At 46.4% G+C, this 14,146-nt stretch overlaps 2 protein-coding genes across 3 annotated transcripts in view; both read left to right on the forward strand.

Annotated features, from left to right (window-relative positions):
- Positions 1 to 14,146, forward strand: part of LOC126561832 (LIM and SH3 domain protein Lasp) — a 47,367-nt gene that overhangs the window by 11,486 nt on the left and 21,735 nt on the right. For both annotated transcript variants that reach the window (XM_050218163.1, XM_050218165.1), the window contains exon 2: positions 4,020 to 4,114. In XM_050218163.1, coding sequence (XP_050074120.1) covers positions 4,020 to 4,114 — 95 coding nt within the window. The remainder of the gene's footprint in view (positions 1 to 4,019; positions 4,115 to 14,146) is intronic.
- LOC126562399 (zonadhesin-like) lies at positions 2,542 to 3,837 on the forward strand. Its single transcript, XM_050218904.1, has 2 exons — positions 2,542 to 2,638; positions 2,714 to 3,837. The coding sequence occupies exons 1-2, from the start codon at positions 2,542 to 2,544 to the stop codon at positions 3,835 to 3,837; spliced, it is 1,221 nt and encodes a 406-aa protein (XP_050074861.1).

Below are 14,146 nucleotides of genomic sequence, written 5' to 3' on the forward strand. Positions count from 1 at the left end.
CTCTCTTTCACGCTCTTTCGCGAGCTTGACAAGGCTGGAATGTTTTAATCGACTGGACCAGCGCTGCTCAACGATCTGCAGGAGACATTTACAGTGGAAGCTATCTGGCGAAAGAGCTTATTACACTGGGGAGGTTAACCTTTTTTTGTCTTCGTTGCTCGCGCTGTATTGTTCGTCTACCGACACCAATCACTTTCCCCAGATTTTCCTCCCCCCCCACCGGTGGATCAAGATTCGATCGTGTACACCACCCCTCCCACCGGCGAGGAACTCTCTCGGTGATGATGTCCGCAATTTGTCGCTGTACCCTTTTGTCCTGCCGTGCAAGCCGTACCGAATGCGCATTTGAAAAGCACCAAGGCCCTTAAGCCTCCGGGGCAACTTGCAACACGGGAAATGGTGTGTTAGACACGTGGTGGTAAAGAGAGAGAAAGAGAGACCGAGTCAATCGATGATCGTCGTCGTCGCCGCCGCCTGTGGGCTAGATTTCCATTTCAACTCCAATTCATCCATCGATCGTGGCAGCTTTTCCAACTGCGCAAGCCAAACGTCGCAAAGAGCTGTCGGGGACATTCCCTCGCACGTTACGGAGAGAAAGTTACATTACCTGAGCCATCCGCTGCTACAATAACACTGCTCAATACCAGAGTACCTGTGTCGGATGTCATCATTCAAATCCTCCTCCCACGGGTACGTTTTTTTCCCCTTTTTTGGGGAAAAAGTGACGGGTCCTGTCTTCGGTGCGATGCCACGCATAACCCCTGCAACACTGTGACTTTACACTACAGTTTGTAAGCGTTTGCCGACTACGCGTAAAACACGTCTTTCGTTTTTTTTTATGGCTTAGTAACATTTGTTCACCACTATCTTTAGTGGTGTGGTGGCGGGTGTTGTTACCGACTTCTGCCATAAAAAACGTGTATCCTATGCTTGGACGCGACGCGCTGATTGAGTGTGCTGCGTGTCCAATCTTGGTCTCGGTGTTACGGCCAGTTACGTAAACGGATGTGAGGGCTCATCAACACCCACTCTCCTACCTCGTCGGCAGCAGCTACCTCCAACCAATCGTGTGTTTATCGGGACCGCCACCGAATCGGAAGCGTTTAGTTGCGTACATGACACTGTTTCACTTTCCATTTCCATTAATTACCGTGGATAGGACGATTAGTGTGAAGGCGACGTTTGGTTTTGCCAGAAGGGTAATGGTTGAGTACTCGAATGGGGACTTAGACTTCGTTTATTAGGGTGGGTGAAGATAATGGTAGGCTGTCCAAATAATGCGATGCTACATTTCGTATCCGGTATGGGAAACCGCTTCAGTCGAATGGTTGATTGGAGTTAGCAATTAGGACTTAGAAATTGGACATTATTTGAGTTGAGCTGCGTAGTAGAAGAATGTTTCATTTCATAATCGATTAGGCTCCCTTATTAAAACGTATTGCTGAAGCTGATTGAAGTGACTTGTTAGAATTATCAGATGTTAGTAGTAAACTGACGATTAGCATGATTTAGAATAGAATCGTTTGCTCTGGACGTAAACACAAGTCAGATAATTGCTTTCGGGAATGTTGTTCAAAACGCTTGGAGGTAATCATGTTTAGCTCCTCTTTTTTTCTGCGAAATTTCTGTGCGATAATGTGTCTCCCACCTCACCCTTGGGTGTGCGATCCCTCCTACTTCTTCAACCCAGTGATTGATAACCTTTCCGTGAGGGTTCATCATTTTGCACTAACTACTAAACTTGACGAATAGCCACTCGATGGTGCGCTGCGTCTAGGCTTAATTTCATGCAACTTCAAGACCATTCGTTGCTACCGTTCCCCTGGTAAAATGATCGACAAACATGCACTATCAATCTACAGTTCAAGTTGAAGAAGAAATCGTGCACTAAATTCTGTTTCGCCTTGACGATGGCACGCGGATAGATTATTTCAGCACCAGCCCAAATGAAACAACCACTCAAGATCGAAGATTAAAGTGGCCGTGGCCGTTCTGTACCGAATGCGGAACTTTTTGGCGGAACAATTTTTGAAGAGTTGTTGATTTTCGACAGCGCGATGTCATAATATTTCTTCACATTTCACAATAAAACACTTGCTCTCTTCGCTTCACTATCGGTGTGCGTTTCAGGCTAAGCTACGCTGGCCAAAACCTTCGTTGTTCAACTGTTGGGTTTCGTGTGCATGGTCGTCCGTAAACTTTGGGAGATGTTTTGAAACTGTCAGGTGCATAGTTAAAAGAGACATTTGATATGAACTTTTCTTGAGCGTCCTGGGAGCCTATGCACCTGACCAGCAAGGGTCCGTTATGAGCCGTGTATTTAGTGGTAAACTTTAACTACTACAGTTGGTGCAGTTCAGCACGCACTTCATGTTTTGCTGGTTCTTATCGCGCCTGCAAAAGGTAATGTTTTTGGTGTGCACACGACGATAGCCGTGTATCATGTTTTGCAAGCTTCCTGGGCGTGTGTGTCGTCATTCTGCTATAAAGTGAAAAGCTTTCGCAAGCCAGTGGTCAGAGTGCGTTGGGACTGCTTTAACAATGGACACCAGTATCCATAGGTTGTTACTTTCGGTTAATCTTCTACTACTGTTGGTGTGTTGCCTGCCAGACCAAGCGACGGCTCGTCATGCTCAAAGTAGGTTTTCGCTTTCTTTTTTTTTGTCCAGCGCTGAAGTATCCTAAGTTTGCCATTTACTTACATTTGCTGTAGAATGTTGTCCACCGAACGAGGTACTGCTCTGGTGCCCTCCCGTCTGTGAGCCAACGTGCGACAATGACTGTGTACCGACGCCAACCGGCATCCCGATGGAGACGTGTGTTTGCAAGCCAGGATTTGTGCGCCATCATGGACGTTGCATTGAAAGGTGCGAATGTCCGGCACCGTGCCCACCGACCGAACCTCCAACCGAATGTCCACCATTCGCGACGACACCGAAACCGTGTGCGCGAACCTTCTACGGTGTGTCGCGTAATGGTGATGTACCGCCACCGGTCAGAACACATTACCCACGGCCACAGTCGCAACCCAGCCCCTACTCCATGATGTCGCAGTCTCAGAATTTGTCTTCCTGCTCCAACTATCTGTACCGCCCGGTGCGACCGCAATGTCCGCCAAAGCCCATGCGCACGACGACAATGTCACCGTTCGAGGTGTGTCCACCGAACGAAGTGCAGCAACCTTCGCCAGTGTGTTGCGAGGAAACCTGCACCACCAACTGTGCCGCTGTACTCTGTCCGGCACAGCCACCGACCGGTCCGCTAGTGTGCACCTGCGACAGTGGATTTGTGCGGCACGAGGGCCGCTGTATACCGCGCGAAGAGTGTCCCGTCGAGGAACCGGTTAAATTCTGTGGCCCGAACGCACATTACAGTCCCTGTACGCCGTGCTGTCAGCAGACGTGCGACAATGATTGTAGCAAAATCTTCTGCATAGCGGCTTGCACCGGTCCTCCGACCTGTGTGTGCAACGAAGGGTACGTGCTGCACGAGGGACGATGCATACTGCCGTCCGAGTGTCCGCGGAAGTGTCCACCGACCACGGTAGCTCCACCACACGGGCATTACTTTACGGAGAAGCCTTGCACACCGGTGTGTCCGCCTGGTGCAAGTCTACGCCCTTACAAACCCTGCTGCGTGGATACTTGCACGACGGATTGTCGGCTGGTGCGATGTGCCCAAAGTTTCACGGGTCCGCCGACCTGTGTCTGCGACTATGGGCTAGTGATGCACAACAATCGGTGCATTCCGCGTGAACATTGTCCAACGACGCACGAGCCAATGTACGGTAGTGGCTGTAGTCGCTCGAATCCTTACTCCTTTCTAGTGGATGAATGAAGCGTATTGTTTTAATAAATTATTTTTTTTCGTACAACATTGTACTCTGTGGTTTTATCTTCAATTCAGTGGCACATAACACCTGTTGCGAAAACACCATATTCTAGCAGCTTACGTTAAGTAACATATCCAACCGAGGCTTCAACTTGGTGACTAACTTTTCGTTCTTGTTTCCCTTACAGACCTGGCACAAGACGTGCTTCAAATGTCACGAGTGTGGCATGACGCTGAACATGAAGACGTACAAAGGATTCAACAAACTGCCCTACTGTGAAGCGTAAGTAACCAATTGCAGTTTTTTTGTTTGTTGGTTTGTTGGTTGCTTCTTTGTACACCAACACACCCCATTGGCGTTGTTGCGCAAAACGAAGGCGGATACTTCGAAAACTTGCACACTCACCACACACCCTGTCACCGGAGGAGATGCCCTTGACTTGTCTGATATTGTCCGATGCATTGAGGTCCGTTCCAGAGCACCCGCAACCCCGGTGTTATAGAGTTCGGTTTGTTTTTTTTTTTTCTCGTTCCAATACTGTTGTGCCCACACCACTTTGCCAGTGTCTTCCCATAGCAATGCAGGCGAGTGGTAAGCTGCTCGTCGCTATTTATAAACATTTCGGACGCTGGGAGCGGACCATTGAAGGGTTTTCGGTTGGCGGAATTGCCTCCGTGTGGCGTCAGAGCAGCTGCATAATGAGAAGGCTGTGCATGCAGTCCTGGTCAGCGAGGAAAACCTAGTTCAAGGTCTTTGCTGTGTGGTAGAATATGTTTGCGTTTATATTTTCGGAAGCTAAATGCTCCTTATGGCTTCCCGCGCAGGGTCAATTGGATTAATGAAGGTACGGGTCGGTAAGTTTGTATAGTCTGTTTTAGTTTCATGCCTATTGGAACATCAAATAAGTAAGTAATGTTTTTGAAGTGTGTTCTAATGTTTGAGATCTTAAACCATTGACACAACAATCCCTACTTAACCGTCTAAACAGAGGAGAAGGAGAACTTGTTGCGTCGCATCATTTACCGAAGCGAGGTACTTAAGCTATAAATGAAGATTTTCCCCTTTTTTTCGATTAAACCACTCCCCAATTTGAAACAGGCACACGGGAAATTCGATACCTCTTCCCAGCAACAATATCGAGTGGCACAAAGCCCTACTCATCCGGCATATCGGTGCTGTTGCTGCTATTATACTACCGCTCAAAGGCGACATTAAGAAGGGAAATATGGGTATATACACCCTGATGCAATTCCTGAAAGAAAAACCCGCCCCACCAAAGAAGGAGAGGTTGCTCAGTGCGCTATCGATATCACAAGCATATAGGCGCGACTCGCGCGACTATTTTTATCGGCGGTCCGTGACGTGTTGTGTGTGTGTGTGTGTCGGCATGGTTTGAAAGAATATATTCCCGCAACAAAAAAAAGTAAGCAGCGTTAATACCTCGGACCTGATTCTTTCACCCCCCCTGTTGGATTATTCTTCACGTTTGGTGCACGAAGGGTGGCTTAAAAGCGCTTTCCGAAAACCAGCAACACTGGATAAGGGAAGGTTAACGTTGCTTGCCACGTTTCGATCGCTCGATTTGTGCTTGTTTGGTTAAGCATTCGTGATTTTGCCTGACTCTGTGTGTTCGAATTCAGTTGAGCATAACGCGGTCGTGTGGCTTTGGCTCTCACGGACGTCAAGTGGTGTGTTGTATCCCGTTCCTGCACTTTTCGATGCACGATCGAACATTGAAAAAAAAAGGGGGAAGATTTTCATTGGTGAACGAGATGAGAACAACAGGCGAAAAGAAATTTGATACATCTTCATGTACAGCGTGGGATTTTGTGGTTGGAGATTTAAGCTTAATTTTGTCAATTGTTGGCGGAAGTTTGCAAATGTTTTGAGATGCTATTCTTGCCTTAGCGATCTGTTAGGTTGAGGTCAGCCATTTTATGACTTTTGAGATTGTTACCAAGTGATTTGGCTATTGGATGCTCACAAAGGAGGATCGGTCAGGTTGGGATTTGATCTCCAGTTCTGCCATGTGAAGACTAGCGCCTCTTCTAGCACTTGATCGCCTTATCATATATGTTCTTTTTCTTCTTCTTGGCCTGCTCAGGATTGACCACGTCGCGTTGACATGGCCAGGTCTCCAATCACTTTCCAGGAAACTCGGTCTAGGGCTGCAGTCCTCCATCCACGGCTACATCCGATCTCCGACAGGTTAGACTCCAGTTGATCCAGCCAACGAGCTAGCTGTGCTCCTCTACGCATCGTGTCGTATGCGTCGCTGAAGAGCACCTTCTTGGTGGGGCATGAGTCCGGCATCCTCATTACGTGCCCCAGCCAACGTATCCTTCCGGCTTTGACTACCGTCAGGATATCAGCATCGCCGAACAGCTCCGCTAGCTTGCACACACAGCCAAAGATAGTCCTTAGGAAACGCCCTTCGAAAATGGCGAGTGCATTGACGTCTTCCGTCAGCACAGTCGAAGAATCGTTCCCGAAGAGGACTACCGGGCGTATCAAGGTGTGATAAATCGTGCCTTTCGTGTGTTGTTGAAGTCTTCTGATACTCTGCTTCCTAGTCGGGCTCTATCACGGTCAGAGCCTCCGGCAAGCAGGTATTTCGTCTTCGTCGCATTGATGCTCAATCCAATTCTATTGGCCTCGCGTTTCAGTCGGGTGTACGCCTCGCACACCGCCGCCATTGTCCTTCTGATGGTGTCGATGTCATCCGCGAAGCCAAGGAATTGGAGAGATCGGATGAAAATCGTGCCCCGGATGTCGAAACTCTCACCTTGCACTGCACCCCGTCCATAGTGGCCTTTAGCAGCCGTTCCAGCTTCCCAGGGAATCCGTACTGCTGCATGGTATTCCATAGTTCGGTCCGATTTATGATATCGTAGGCCGCCTTGAAGTCAATGAATGAGGTGGTGCGTAGGGATCTGATGCTCCCGGCATTTTTGGAGGATCTGCCGTAGAGTGAAGATTTGGTCGGTTGTCGATTTGCCTCCAACAAATCCAGCTTGTTGGTAGCTGCCGACGAAATCTGTAGCAAGGGGCTCCAGTCTGCAGAAGAGTATTCGGGACAGGATCTTATAGGCAGCATTCAGGACTGTGTTGGACCGGAAGTTAGCACAGTCCATCCTATCGCCCTTTTTGTACATCAGGTGTATGACTCCCTGTTTCCATTCGTCCGGTAGTTCTTCCTGGTCCCAAATCTTAACAATCAGCCGATGCATAGTGGCGGAAATCCTCTCCGGACCGTGTTCTGTCAAACCCTGTCAACTGTTTGATGGCACTGATGATTTCGTCCAGGGATGGCGTGGGTACCACGTCATTGTCATGCTGGTTGTCGTAGTTCTGCACTCCTCTGCTTCCTGCGCCTAGTGTGGTGCGCCTCCTGCATCTGCTCCGTTAAGGTGTCTGTCGAAGTAGCACTTCCATCTGTTGATCACCGCTCGTTCGTCCGACAGAATATCTCCTTGCTCGCTGCGGCACATAGCGATCATGGGAGTAAAACCACCCCGTGCCGCAATCAACATCCTGTAGAACTTGCAAGTTTCCCCCTACTTGGATAACTGTTGCATCAGTTGCTCGTCCGACTCTTCGAAACTCCGCTTCTTATCCTGGAAGAGCCGGATCTGCTGCCTCCTCAATCGTCTGCAGTGCACTCATCATCAAACCATTCCCAAATGAAGAAGTAATAGATTCAGAAGACTACTATATTTGATAAGTTTTCACCTCTGGATGGAGTCAACGCTCAAGTACGCTCTCAACTATGTATGGGCGCTGTAGATAAATATCTTGCAGGCCTCGATAGACTTCCGACTTATTAAAAAACTTTTCATATCCTACTTTTTCTAACCAAAACAACAACAAAAAACTCCTCTTTACTATTCTGCACAGTGCTAAGGCATACTTCTCTTAAGTTAAAGTAATGCTTCCATCCGGAGAAAGTTTTTCGAAGAACGAAACGCATCTTGCTTTAAGGGCCTTTCTTTTGCACCCAAACTCCACTGACGCCGTGTGGTGTTGTGGTTTCCTTTTTTTTTTGCCACCTATTGCTGACCACTATCACGAAAAATTATCCAGTTAATGTAGGTCAGGGGCTCAAGGGTTTTTTTTTCGTTTGGTTTAGGTCGGTCGGTCGGATGCCTTTTTTTTTTGGATTGCGCTTTTACTTTGTAAAGTATGTTGTTATGAATACACCAATCTCACCTTCATTCATTCAACAATCGCACAAGAAAAAAAAAACACTCCATTGTGGCTCTTTCGGTTATCGTGCTGAGTGCCGCTGTGGGTAAGGAAATTTGACGTTTGATTTTTCGCGAGTATGATGCGATATTATCATCGAGGACATGTAATTGTGTGCTTTACCAAACCGCAAAGAAAAAGTACAAACCGAGGTTTTGCAACTGTCTGGTGATGTGTTTTTGTGTGCAGTTTTTTGAGGGTGACACGCAAACAAGCATGAAGGTTAAACCACCACCCCGTTAAGCAACATCATTGTGTACGCAATGGAATTTAAAAACAGACCTGTGGCCATTTTTTCGGCATTGCCAACTCTCTCATTTTTTGGACGCAGTCAACCTACTTGTTATCAGGAAGCTTGAGGTTGGGGTTTTTATGCGTACGATCTAGAAGCGACGGACGTTGGAACGTTAAAAAGCAACGATTAGCTTGCTAATACCTTGAAGGTATTTCCGTACTCTTTCCGAAACCTGCTCCGGAACTAACTTGAACCCCGTGCCTTTAATACGCCCTTTTGAAGTACGCGAGGACGATGGACGAGAAACACGCTAATTACACGAAATTACTTCATTCCATTTCGCCAATGTCGGCGGCCGTTAATTCCGTTTGGTAAGTTTGCAACGGAAACGACATGCGGAAAGGCGGCCAAACACCAACTTGCCGAGACCGATTGAGACGAAACGTTTTAAGTGGTCACCCCCCGGGGGAATCAACCGCGTACCTATAGAGTCGTGTACTTTTTGATAAATGATTGGTAATGTTAGATAAGGGTTGCGCAGGTACACGTTGAATATAAAATATTTAACTCTACAAAAAGGTCAGCTATCGTGCGCTATCAAGGGAAGGAGGAAAAATAAATCATACATAGCAGCAGCAGCAACAATCGCCGGCAAGCGAAATATCAAAAATAAATGAAGAAATACTTCATCGGTATCGTATGTCTATCGCGAAGCAGTATTGAATGCGTTAGCCTAGCGATTAGACCTCAAACAAGAAGCGAAAAATGTTACAGACCGTGAAATACGAGCAGCTGTTTGTGTTCCGTTGTTCTGTGCCGCACGGAAAGAGGTGTTGCAGGTCACGATCACGTGAAATGAATTTGAGAAATAAAGCAAACTCCCTGATGCATTCCGGCACGAGAGACGCGAGAAATGATTAAAGGGCATTCGTGTGAAGCTTTCTATTTTGGGGTGACGACTTCTACCAAGACGCCGAGCGCCGCCAAACGAAACCCGGCCGTTCCTGGCACGTTCGGTTGACTACCGGGAAAACAAGGACACCACCTCTGCAACGTACGGTGGGTAAATATTTTGCATCGCAAAAGGTGGTGGCTGGTTGTGACGCTGACACCACTACACCATTATCTTGGTGCCGACGACTTGGTACTGGAGTACCAGATGGAAACCTCCCGCTATGAACGATCTTTGGGTGCTGATAATGACAGGGTGGTCTAGGCGTGTGCAATAAACATAACGCCATTATCAAAGCTAGAAACAACTGACTGACTCTGACTCTGCCGCAAGCGGTTCGCAATTGAATAGCGATCGCGTCAGATTGCGGTACTACCTCGTACGGGTGGATGCGGTTTGTTTGGTGATAATCCAATTACTAACCACGATCGTCCAACGGGTCGTCCCGTATTTTGCTGTCAAATTTTGAAAAGGTTACTGGAATCGGTTACCTACAACCACACAAACTTTACCCGTTGTGTTGTGTCCAGCTTGCCTGAGGTGTAGTAACTCCAATTTCCATTAGGTCATTTTTGAAATAATCGTGTCACGTGACACACAACTGCTGCTGCTTCCACCCAATCAGCTGAGCCACACGACACTATGCGGTCTTGATGGTGGAACATTCCCGAATTCAAAATGTCACCTACCTGGTCTTGTGTTTAAAGGGAACTAGATTTGTCCTGTAAGTAATGGTATTAAACAAAAAAAAAAAAAAAACCTCCGCCCCGTCCGTTCAACTCAATACACCAGTAAACGGCAGCATATCGGTATCACCTTCACGACACGGCTTTTCTGTGACCGGGTTGTAAATCTTGCCTGTCTTCTCAGGGCTTAAGCATGATTTGCGGTATCGGTGTGTACCGTTCGTGTTTGTATTTAAGTTCAGCTTTTTCAAATGGACAACATCGGTTACTTTGCTAAGAAATGGGGTCGGGCAAGTAGCGAACCTTAGGTGCTAACGGTACACCCGTCATCTCTGAGGGGTGATGGTCTAATAATTTTTTAAAACATTTCGAACCGCCTAAAAAGCTCCGAAAGCTTGCGTTGAGCAGCAATAAGTTTGTGCGCAGTTAATGGAGCGCAGCTCAGTTTAAGCTGATAAATTGTAATCTGATAGCATTAATCTTTCCAACCAAAAAGTAGCAGAATGATAAATATTTGTTTCAAATGTGATGGCTTAGCTTATGTCTGGCTTTGATTTTTGATTATTACTCTTACATGTTCGTAAGGTGTTGGTGTTACTTACTTACTTATGAAGCGTTACGGTACTTATCAAAGCCATCAGGCCATCTTAAACTAGACCATCCACGCCTTTTCTGTCGACGTGGATGACTTGAAGCCATGCACAGCTTGAATGGCTACGAGATGAGTTGTTCGGTGTCATTTTCATGACATAACCATCCTACCGGAGCCTGGCGAGATCAGTAGTAAGCTCGTTAGGCAGGCTCAGTTGTCCTGTTAGGCATAAGGAGCCAAAATGCCTTCTGAGCGTCTTAAACACAAACGTGAATGAGAGGAGTGCATTAGTTTTGGGCAAAGTTAAATAATAAATAATTCCAAACATCAACTAATGTTACAGCTTATTTGAGTTTTGCAGCACACAAAATAAAATGGAAAATTTTTGCTTGTATCATCAAGTTCAGAACGCACAATACGGCATCATATACATTTCAATGCTTTCCCTTGATACTAAGTGAAACAGGTTCAAGCTGTGTGAAAAGTGTGTCGCTCTCAACTGCTTCCCGATGATCTGGGCACGTGTCTGTTGTTATAGGTACGCTTTCGTGGCACCCATCGACAACCGCCCTCACCACACTCGGCAAATGCAATCGGTGATGCCCCTTAAGGGCATTCCATAATTCATAGAAAAAGCACCTTTTTCTGCTTGCTTTTTTAAACATCATCGGTGCATTACACGTCCGCCGTACGTTCTTCCGTCCACAGTAGAATTTTCATCCCCACAATCAGCGTATCGAGTGGGTGTTAGCTGACATTTTGACCTTTTCTATTGGATTTTTCTGATTTCCGACAGACTGCGCTTCTAAATAAAGTTTTCCTTAAGCGTGGCTTTCACGAATGTCACACCGAATGCAGCATTAAACGGTCTCCGTGGACCGTGGAGGTTAGAAAAATATGGAGCGAAAAGGCATTCCCCAGTGCCAGAGCCTTTCTACTTGGACGTCCATCTCTCGTGCCTTGGCGTGCCTGGTGGAAAGAGAGAGAGAGAGAGAGAGAGAGAGAGGTGCCGCGAAAGCGTCACTGATGGATTCGCTTGCCACAACCCGCCTTTGAAGCACCGTTTGATTCCCTGTTTGATGTGAGGTATCTGTACTAGCCGCCTTCCCGGGTATGACTTTGACGACCACACGGTGTGCAGCTCCCCCGGTGTCCGGGAGGGGGCAGGTCATTAAAGTGAAAGTACCGAAGTGATCAATTATGGTGCTCTGTTTGCTTTGGTGCTCGACCGATCGACGATCATGTCCTGGGGTTGAGGATGGCTTTTGATGCATCATTCGTTAGTGATGTAAATATGTGAGTTGTCTTTAAGCTTGTGAGCTTCACCAGATTGCACTTCTTGTGTGCTGTTGAACGCATCTAATGAAGATTATAAACGGCTTCAGCGTTTGAGTGATTGAATGCAGGCAGAGAGAATGTATTTCTACTAAAAAAAAAATATCAATTATATTCTGTCAATTTTCCGTATTAAAAAGTGTCTTGAGATTAAGATGTAAAATTATCAAATTTTTTTAATTTGATATAATAATTGAATTCATCCGGCTGTGTGCATCTATTGCGATCAAATCTGAGGTCCATTTTGTGGATTGGCACGTTTCAGCAATCAGCGATCGGCATTTTGAAAATTTATCAGCTGCTGAACTCCTTACTGACCTAGCTGATTGAATCCATTACGCGGGGTGATGGTGATGGCATGTGTTGTATATTCATGTGCACAAGCCCGCTCGGTTATGACATCCGCAACCGCTAACGGCCCCTGCGGAAAAACAAACAAACGCTCTACAGCGGGCTGAGTGAGCCAACAAGCAAACAAACAAACAAAATAACGTTCGCCAATCGTTAAATGAAGTGCAAACGGTGGGAAATATGGCCACGTGAGAAAAGGGGTTTTGGGTTTGTGATTGAAACACACTATCGCGCTGATCGATTATGAAGCAGTGACAGTCCGAGTGGCACAAAACGAAAGACCGGCATCCATAAGGTGACAATCACACATCAAGCTTATTAAATATGATCGAAAGACCGCACCCGTTTTATTTATTATTTTTTTTTTTTTGGTACCGATTGGCGGCGGGATGTTGAGCAATTTATTGGCCAGGTTGTTGATAAACTAGATGGTTGGAATGTTGTGTGAAATGCTTTCATACGCGACATACGGCTCCCCGAGGTCAAAACCGTTAAGGCTGGTGAATAACACATGAGCAGATGATGATGACGATGGTTAAGCGAATCGTTAGGCGTTCAGTTCAGTTTATCCGTAATCGATAATTGCGTTCGCCCAGAGACTCTGGCCGTTTGGGTAAGTTGAAGTTTTGTTTGTCCTTTCTAAAAATAAGATTGTTTGTAACACTATCTTCCACGCGCTTCTTGGAGCGGATATGGTTCGCTATAAACAACACGGCAACCGTAAAGTTTGTTTCGATGGCGATGAGTGCCATCGTGTATAAATATTGGAGCGCCGATAGTATAAAAGCAATCTTAATGGTACACATTGGTACATGGAGCGGACAATGCGAAGCGGATTTTTCTGTGGATCATTAAATTTGATTTGCAAACATTCATGCAAACATTTTAAAATAGTTAACGGAAAGTTGTGTTACCGGTTGTGCGTACAAGTGGTCATGCGACAGCGGCGCCGGTCTTTAAACGGTTAGATCGAGTTTCAAATCCCATCTCGATCGTTCCGTCGTAGTGAGGACAGACAAGTCCTCACTAGTTGTTATATAGTTATATAGTAGTTGTGAAGCATATAAGATCAAATAGCCTAGCCCAATGTAATCCTCTTAAGCTAGGCCTCCTAAAGCATCCAAATGTCAAAGAAAAAACGGTCTAAATCATCATATCATAGGGGCGGCGGCCCGGTGGTGTAGGCGACAGCGGCGAAGGTCTTCAAACGGCAGGACCGGGCGGGGTTCAAATCCCATCCGGACCGTCCTCCCGTAGTGAGGATTGACTAACCAACTACGTGGTCCCCGCCAACTAAGAAGAATCATCAGCATAGAATTCATAAACTAGTTTTGCATATTTTATATTCACTTTATATTATTTTATATTCATTTTATATTTCCGGACCTGTCATACCTAAACAACTTCAACGTTCGTTAACTTGATCTACACCGCCCCATGACCACCGTGTGCCGCAACGTTAAAAAAAAGGCGAATGTTTGTTTTTTCCACAAGCTTCCAATTTCCAGGAGAGTTTTGCCATTGTGCCAGAGGGGTTTTCTCACATCGCCATAGTGCATCGTGTAAAGAGCGTTTTTATTTGGAAAATACAAAAAGAAAAGCGGAAAAGCGTTCTGCCATCCCCGCGGGGCCGCGGCCCGTTCGCCACGCAATATAAACAAATCGAGCCATTTCTTTCTCTAACCTCCCGCACCAATAAACGGAGCCATGAATCGCTCGTACTTATGCATCTTTCGCGTTCCAAAAGCCGCTTTTATAGTGTTTTCCTACGAGTGGTTACGGCTGAGTAGCATAATCCATGTTTGGGCACGATTTTCATCGTGTGTGTGTGTGTGTCTTTGTGACGCTAGGTCCACCAAGTTTGTGTGCTTCAACCATGGCGTTTTGGATGTTGTTGTTCTGTCTGTCGTCTAAAACC

The sequence above is a fragment of the Anopheles maculipalpis genome, chromosome 3RL (assembly GCF_943734695.1).
Source record: "Anopheles maculipalpis chromosome 3RL, idAnoMacuDA_375_x, whole genome shotgun sequence".
NCBI classification, from domain to species: Eukaryota; Metazoa; Arthropoda; class Insecta; order Diptera; family Culicidae; genus Anopheles; species Anopheles maculipalpis.

Bases quoted from the DNA above. Each gene is read 5' to 3' on its own strand.
- LOC126562399 (XM_050218904.1), top strand. From the start codon at position 2,542: ATGGACACCAGTATCCATAGGTTGTTACTTTCGGTTAATCTTCTACTA. The intron at 2,639-2,713 runs GTAGGTTTTCGC...CATTTGCTGTAG, and splicing joins GACGGCTCGTCATGCTCAAA to AATGTTGTCCACCGAACGAG.